Genomic DNA, 7,413 nt, shown 5'->3' with positions numbered 1-7,413 from the left:
TTTTCAGTGTTACAGCTGTTATAAGTAACGATTCTCTCTGGAGTTCCTCATTCAATCCACGCATTAACCGTGGCTCATCGAGTGCCACCCTCTCTGCTCAGGATGTCCGGCAAACAAAGGATTCCTCAAACTCTTTTTTTTTGTTGTTGTTAATATTAATTTTTTTTTTTCTCCTATAGGTTGAAGATTGGGCTCTCGACAACCTAGGAAGCCAAAGTATCTGAAGACACTTAGCCGGGCGCCGGGTCTGGGTCTTTGGCGACGCGCACGCTCCGCACTGGCAGATCCGGCGGGGTGGGGCCGAGCTGCGCGCGACCCTCGGCGCGCTCCGGGAGTCCAGCCCGTGTGACCGCTCTGGTCACCACGGCCGCGGGCTCTATGACTCCGCACAGGCTGGCGGAACGGGGCGGAGTCGGCAGGGAAGGCGGAGAGGGTCGGGCACCACGAGTCTCGGCGTGGAGCTCTCGCGGAATCGCGTCGCGAGAAGCAGCAAGTCCCGCGCTTGCGCAGTGCGGCAGTGGCCTGTGGCGCGGTCGGCGAGTGAAGGGGTTTAGGTGGTGTGAAGGCTAGCGCCGCCTCGACCTGTGGTCACCATGAGCGGGACCTTAGCGAAGATCGCGGAGATCGAAGCCGAGGTAAAGGGCGCGCTGGGCGCCTCCCTTCCCAGGCGGTGCCGCTGCTCCTACGTACCGTCGACGGCGTCGCCCAGTGCCTGCCACCAACTCCCTCCCGCTCCCTCAGCCCAAGCTTGCACCGCCTCGGCTCCTTGCCCCCTCCCTGAGCGCCTGTGGGCCTGGGCCTCTCAGCTAACATTAGGGGCTCCCTCTTCCACCTCCTGGCCCCACACCTAGTCCTTGGCAGGTACCCTGTCCGGTATTCAGCGTATGTCTTGCTGTTTGTTTTTCTTGCTTTTACACCGATCTCTTCCAGACTCTGTGACGTCTTGCCTACCCGCCACTCTAATCCCGATGATCCCCCCTTTTGCACTTCATGGATGGTGGCGGTAAAAAAGAAAAAAACTAAAAGTAAATCGATTCTACCCGGATAGTGTGTGATGCCTGAGAAGTTCAGAGCTTTTTGATTTGTTTTGTTTTTGAGATAGGGTTTCCCTGTTTAGCTTTGGAGCCTTACCTGGAGCACTCTTTGAAGACCAGGCTGGCCTCGAACTCACAGAGTTCTCCTGCTTCTGCCTCCTGGGTTCTGGGATTAAAGGCATGCACCACCACCACCCGACGAAGTTCAGGGCTTTTTAAAGTTTGTAAAATGGTGATCCTGTTTTTGACCGGGTCCAGTAGAAACGAATCCTGTAGGTGGGTGTTAGTTCCATTTGTGGATAGGAATTGGAGTGATGTGGTGCTATCACATGGGTTCTCATTTTTTTCTAGTTGAACCTGGGTTTTCGCCTCCCCTCTTTTTTTGGAGACAAGATCTCTCTACGTAAGCCCTGGATGTTCTGGAACTATGGAGATGGGACTGGCCTTGAACGAGAGAGAGAGAGAGCCACTTCTGCCTCCAGACTGCTGGCATTAGCCAGTCTTAGATTTTTCTTTTTAAAAAAATATTTAGGCAGTGCTTAGGAGGCAGAGGTAGAGGCAGGTGAAACTGTAAATTCAATGCCAACCTGGTTTACATAGAGAGTTCCAGGACCCTCAGGACTACATAGAGAGTCTATCCCAAAAATCCACAGAGAAATGAAATGGGCACACTGACATTAGTAGGACCTCGAAAAATAAAAGATTATGCATGCTCTCAGCTTTTGGGAAGATTCGGTATACTTTTCTGAAGTGCTGCAGGTTTATGGCTGTGATTCTTCCCTTATTAGATGGCTCGGACTCAAAAGAACAAGGCTACAGCGCATCACCTTGGGCTGCTTAAGGCTCGCCTTGCCAAGCTTCGAAGAGAGCTCATCACTCCGAAAGGTGGCGGTGGTGGTGGGCCAGGAGAAGGTTTGTGATTCCATCTATTGTGTGTGTGTGTGTAGTTTCTATTAAACTAATATGTCAGAGGTGTGTGTATATGTATGTATTCATATGCCTGTGAATTATTTATGTTTCTTTTGAGATAGAGTCTCATTGTCTAGCTCTTGGCTGTCCTGGAACTCACTATGTAAACAAGGCTGTCCTAGAACTCACAGAGATCCACCTGCCTCTACCTCCCAAGTGCTGGAATTAAAAACATGCACCAGTACATCTGGCTTCTGTGAATGCTTTTTGTTTTTGTGTAAACCCAATGCTTTGGGTTTCTCTGTAACAGCTCTGACTGTCCTAGAACTCCTCTCTGTAGACCAGGTTGGCCTAGAACTCATAAAGATCTGCCGAGCTCTACCTCCCAGGTGCTGGAATTAAAGGCCACCACCATGTCTGGCTACTTTATTTATTTATTTATTTATTTTTTGGTTTTTCGAGACAGGGTTTCTCTGTAGCTTTGGAGCCTGTCCTGGAACTAGCTCTTGTAGACCAGGCTGGCCTCGAACTCACAGAGATCCGCCTGCCTCTGCCTCCCGAGTGCTGGGATTAAAGGCGTGCGCCACCACCGCCCGGCTTGGCTACTTTATTTTTACTTATTTGCCTTTATTTTTTTTTTCCAATTGAGGTAGATCTTGCTGTTTCTGGAACTCACCAGTTCAGCTAGACTATTTGTCAAGCTCTGAAGAGCTGCCTGTAAGCCAGCAATGGGTTACAGGTGTGTGTAGCTGTTGGTAGGCTTTTTTACATGGGTGCTGAGAATCCACAGTCAGGTCCTCATGCTTATGTGACAAGCACACTGGACTTCTAAATCATCTCCATAGCCCCATTATTTTTAAACATTTAAAATTTATTTTGTGTATGTAATTAATACTTTTAGCAGGGCAGTTTGTGGTGCAAGCCTTTAATCCCAGGCAGAGGTTGGTGTATCTCTGTGAGTTCAAGACCAGCTTGGTCTACAACACAAGTTCTAGGGCAGCCAGGGCTACACAGAGAAACCCTGTCTCAAAAAAAAACAACAGCAACAACAACAAAACCAAATTATTAAGGTCTATTTGTATTTTCTAAGTTTGACATATTTTGTTAGTACTGGGGATCAAACCCAGTACCTCATACATGCTAGGCAGATGTTTTATTACTGTTCCCAGCTTTGAAGCCTAAAGTTTTGCTTATTTATATATTATTGCAGTACTGAGATTTGATACTAGGGGCCTTGTGCATGTTGGGCAGGTTTTCTACCGCTGAACTACTTGTCAAGTCCTTAAGCCTTAAATCCTGAATTATATATTTTTTTATTTTAGTTTTCTGGTTTCAAAGACAACTGAATATAATGCAAGTAAACAGTTTTATTTATATCTCATGCCCCCAAAAATAGATTTATTGAAATGGATACACCTGCTGCTTTAGTGAGGTTGAAGTAAGAAGTTGGTGCAAAGAGGCTAGACTATGAAAGCAGAAATAGTAAATTGGAGAGAGCTGTGATTAGGGCTCAAAGGAATGCGGTATATTTTGCATACTTGCTAGAAAGACCCACCAACAGCTCTGAACTTAGTTGCAGCCATTGTTAAAATACAAGGAAGGCCTTAGTTGGTTCAGTGCTTGCTGTGCAGGTGCGAGAATCTGAGTTCAGATCCCAATCCCATGGAAAAAGCTCTTCTACTCCCAGTGCTAGAAAGGTAGAGGTAGGGTTCCTGGGGTTTTCTGGCCAACAGTCTAGCTGAAGGTGAGTTCCAGGTCTTAACAGGTAAAGTAAAAATTGATCCAGGATAACATCTGATGTCAATCTCTGGCTTACACATCACAGGCTTTTTTTTTTTTTTTTTTTGGTTTTTTCAAGACAGGGTTTCTCTGTGGTTTTGGAGCCTGTCCTGGAAGTAGCTCTGTAGACCAGGCTGGTCTCGAACTCACAGAGATCCGCCTGCCTCTGCCTCCCGAGTGCTAGGATTAAAGCCGTGCGCCACCACCGCCCAGCTACACATCACAGGCTTAAGAACACAGGCATAGACACACAAAATCCCAAAAGCTGGTAACACAGTACTTGGGACTAGAGGCAGGAGGATTGCAAGTTCCAGTGTAACCTAGACTACTTAAGTATATCCTTATCAAAAAACATGATTACACTAGTCTCAGATATAAGATAAAATCCAAACCAGAGTTAAACGTAGAGCTCCAAGTCCACACCCTGTTTTTTTTTTGTGTGTGTGTGTGTGTTTTTGTTTTGTTTGAGACAGGGTCTCTATGTAGGCCAAGTTGGAATTGACCTTTCAGAGTGCCACCTTGCTTCAGCCTCTGAATTGCTGGGATTAACACTATGTAACACTATGTCTGACTTTATTTATTTGGATATTTTAAATTTTTGTTTGTTTTTGTTTTTTTTTTTCTAAACAGGGTTTCTCTGTTAGCCTTGACTGTCCTGGAACTCACTCTATAGATCATACTAGCCTCATTCACAGGGATCTGCCTACCTCTGCCTCCTCAGTTCAGGGATTAAAAGCATGCACCACCACTACCCAGATGATACTTTAAATTTATGTATGTGTTTGGCATAGTGGTGCACACCTTTGATCCCAGGACTTGGAAGGAGAGGCAGATAGATCTCTGTGACTTCCAGAATAGCAAGATGTGTATAGTAAGATCCTATCTCAAAAAAACAAAACAAAACAAAAAGTGTGTTTGTGTGTCTGTGTAACCACTTGTATGTATGTGCACCGGTGCTTTCAGAGGCCATAAGAAAGAATCAAATCTCTTGGAACTGCACTTAAAGCTGCTTGATGTGCGTGTTAAGAACCAAGCCAGGGTTTTTACAAGAGCAGCAAAGAGCCATCTCTAACTCCTGTGGTATTTGTTGGGTGAATGGTTGGGTGTTTTGCCTGAATGTATATATCTATGTACTCTGTGTGTGAAGTGTCCCCGGAGGCCAGAAGAGCATATCAGATCCATTGGATCCTCTGGGACTGGAGTTACAGATCATTGAGGGCTGCCTTGTGAGTGCTGAGGATTGAGTCTGGTCCTTTGCAAGAGCAGTTAGTGCTCCTGCCACAGCATATTGTGGTTTTGAGAGATGACCTCAGATATTCCAGCCTGACCTCCAAACTTGGGATCCTTTTGCTTTTTACCTCCCAACCACTGGGATTACAGATATACATCACCATACCTGGCTAACCTTCATTATTTAAATATTATATCAAAAATAATTTAATAATTATAATTTAATTATAATATAATAATAATTTAAGTAATAAAGAATTACCTTGTTTTAATTAAGTACAGCATTAAATTGAATTGTAAATTTTATGCTTGAGTTCTATTTCAGAAGTAAGCCTCAGAAAGTTAGAGAAACACTAACAAAAATGTGGGTGGTAATGCATCCAAGGATAACTGCTGTCTTCTGATGTTTGTTAATGTTTCAGGTTTTGACGTGGCTAAGACAGGTGATGCTCGAATTGGGTTTGTGGGTTTCCCATCTGTGGGGAAGTCAACTCTGCTAAGCAATCTAGCAGGAGTGTATTCTGAAGTGGCAGCGTATGAATTCACTACTTTGACCACTGTGCCTGGTGTCATCAGATATAAAGGTGCCAAGATCCAGGTGAGTAAGATTTGCTGTCCAAGAAAGGGAAGAATCCGTGTTTTTCATGCATTTCAGGAGCTCTTTATTAGTGGTCCATAGTGTGTCAGGTGTATATTTTTATTTCCTAGGCCACTTGGCTTTTCAAGACAGGGTTTCTCTATGTAGCTTTGGAACCTGTCCTGGAACTCACTTTTTAGACCAGGCTGGCCTTGAACTCAGAGATCCACCTGCCTCTTGAGTGCTGGGATTAAAGGTGTTTCCCATTGCTGCCCAACTGGCCCCTCATCTCTTAACAGTTGCTACATTAAATGGTTTAACAATAGTGTAATACAATGAAGAAGGGCCTATGGAGATACATTAAAAAACAGGACTACTGGGGCTGGAGAGATGGCTCAGCGGTTAAGAGCATTGCCTGCTCTTCCAAAGGTCCTGAGTTCAATTCCCAGCAACCGCATGGTGGCTCACAACCATCTGTAATGAGGTCTGGTGCCCTCTTCTGGCCTGTAGGCATACACACAGACAGAACATTGTATACATAATAAATAAATAAATATTAAAAAAAACGGGACTACTTCTAAAATCTGATAACGGGGGAAGAACTTCTGAGACAAAGTACAAAGTGACTTTTGGAAGTGACTTTTTAAGATTTTATGTGTATGGGTCTTTTGCCTATGTGCATATACGTGTATATGTGCACCATGTGTATGACTGGAGCATAAACCTCGGGACAGACCGTCCTGAGCTGCCATGTGGATGCTAGGGATTGTACTCAGGTCCCATAGAGGAGCACCCAGTGTTCTTAACCACTGAACTTTTTCTGCAGCCCCAGAAGTGAGTCTTTTGAGAAAAGATCATATATAGTCAAGCCTGGCTTGAACCTCAGGTTTGTCCTTGCTTTAGCCTGTGAGGTGCTAGAATTATAAGTGTTTGACGCCACACCTGGTTGGCGGGGTGTCTTGAAGTTAGCATATGTTTTTCTATTTTTGTGATAAAACACCATGACCAAAAGGCAAGTTGGGGAGGAAAGACTTTATTTGGCTTGCACTTCCATATCACTTCGAAAGAAGTCAGGACAGGAACTCACACAGGGCAGGGTCCTGGAGGCAGGAGCTGATACGGAGGTCATGGGGGGTGCTGCCTACTGTTTTGTTCCCCTTGGCTTTCTCAGCCTGTTTTCTTTTCTTTTTTTTTGGTTTTTCGAGACTCAGCCTGTTTTCTTACAGAAACTAGGACCACCAGCCCAGGGATGGAACCACCTACAATGGGCTGGGCTCTCCCCTATTAATTACTAAAGAAGAGAATGTCCTACAGGCTCACTAATAGCCTGATTTTCTCAGTTCAGATGCCCTCCTTTCAGATAACTCTAACTTGTGTTGTGTTGCCAAGAGACTAGCCAGCACAGCATAGAATTTGACCAGCTAGAAAAATAAAAGTACATTTAAGGCAGCTATCACACGTCTTTAATCCCAGCACTTTGGAGGCAGAGGCTACAAATCTTCATGAGTTCAAGGCCAGCCTGATCTACATATCGAGTTCCAGGACAGCCAGGGCTAGGTAGAAAGACTCTGTCTCCAAAGAAAAAGAATTAGAAACAGACAAACCAAGAAAAAACAATGGTACTGGTACATCTTATAGTGATTAGCTATCGGGTATCTTAAAGGTAGGTTGAGATTGAATTTATATAGGGTCTTTGTATATGCTAAGGAAGCTGACCTTTATCTGTATAAGACTTGAACATTACTCTAAAGGCACCTGAGGGGCTGGAGAGATGGCTCAGTGGTTAAGAGCATTGCCTGCTCTTCCAAAGGTCCTAAGTTCAATTCCCGGCAACCACATGGTGGCTCACAACCACCTGTAATGAGGTCTGGTGCCCTCTTCTGG

General features: G+C 44.9%; 1 protein-coding gene across 1 annotated transcript in view; it reads left to right on the top strand.

The window, feature by feature from the left end:
* Window positions 1-479: 479 nt before the first annotated feature.
* Drg1 (developmentally regulated GTP binding protein 1) overlaps window positions 480-7,413 on the top strand; it is a 28,297-nt gene continuing 21,363 nt past the window's right edge. The window contains exons 1-3 of the mRNA XM_005366091.3: window positions 480-635; window positions 1,823-1,946; window positions 5,375-5,550. Coding sequence (XP_005366148.1) covers window positions 594-635; window positions 1,823-1,946; window positions 5,375-5,550 — 342 coding nt within the window. The 5' untranslated portion in view covers window positions 480-593. The remainder of the gene's footprint in view (window positions 636-1,822; window positions 1,947-5,374; window positions 5,551-7,413) is intronic.

Source organism: Microtus ochrogaster, unplaced genomic scaffold, assembly GCF_000317375.1.
Source record: "Microtus ochrogaster isolate Prairie Vole_2 unplaced genomic scaffold, MicOch1.0 UNK6, whole genome shotgun sequence".
Lineage (NCBI taxonomy): Eukaryota > Metazoa > Chordata > Mammalia > Rodentia > Cricetidae > Microtus > Microtus ochrogaster.
The sequence above is the reverse complement of the archived record's forward strand: the minus strand, read 5'-3'. Positions and strand labels throughout refer to the sequence as shown.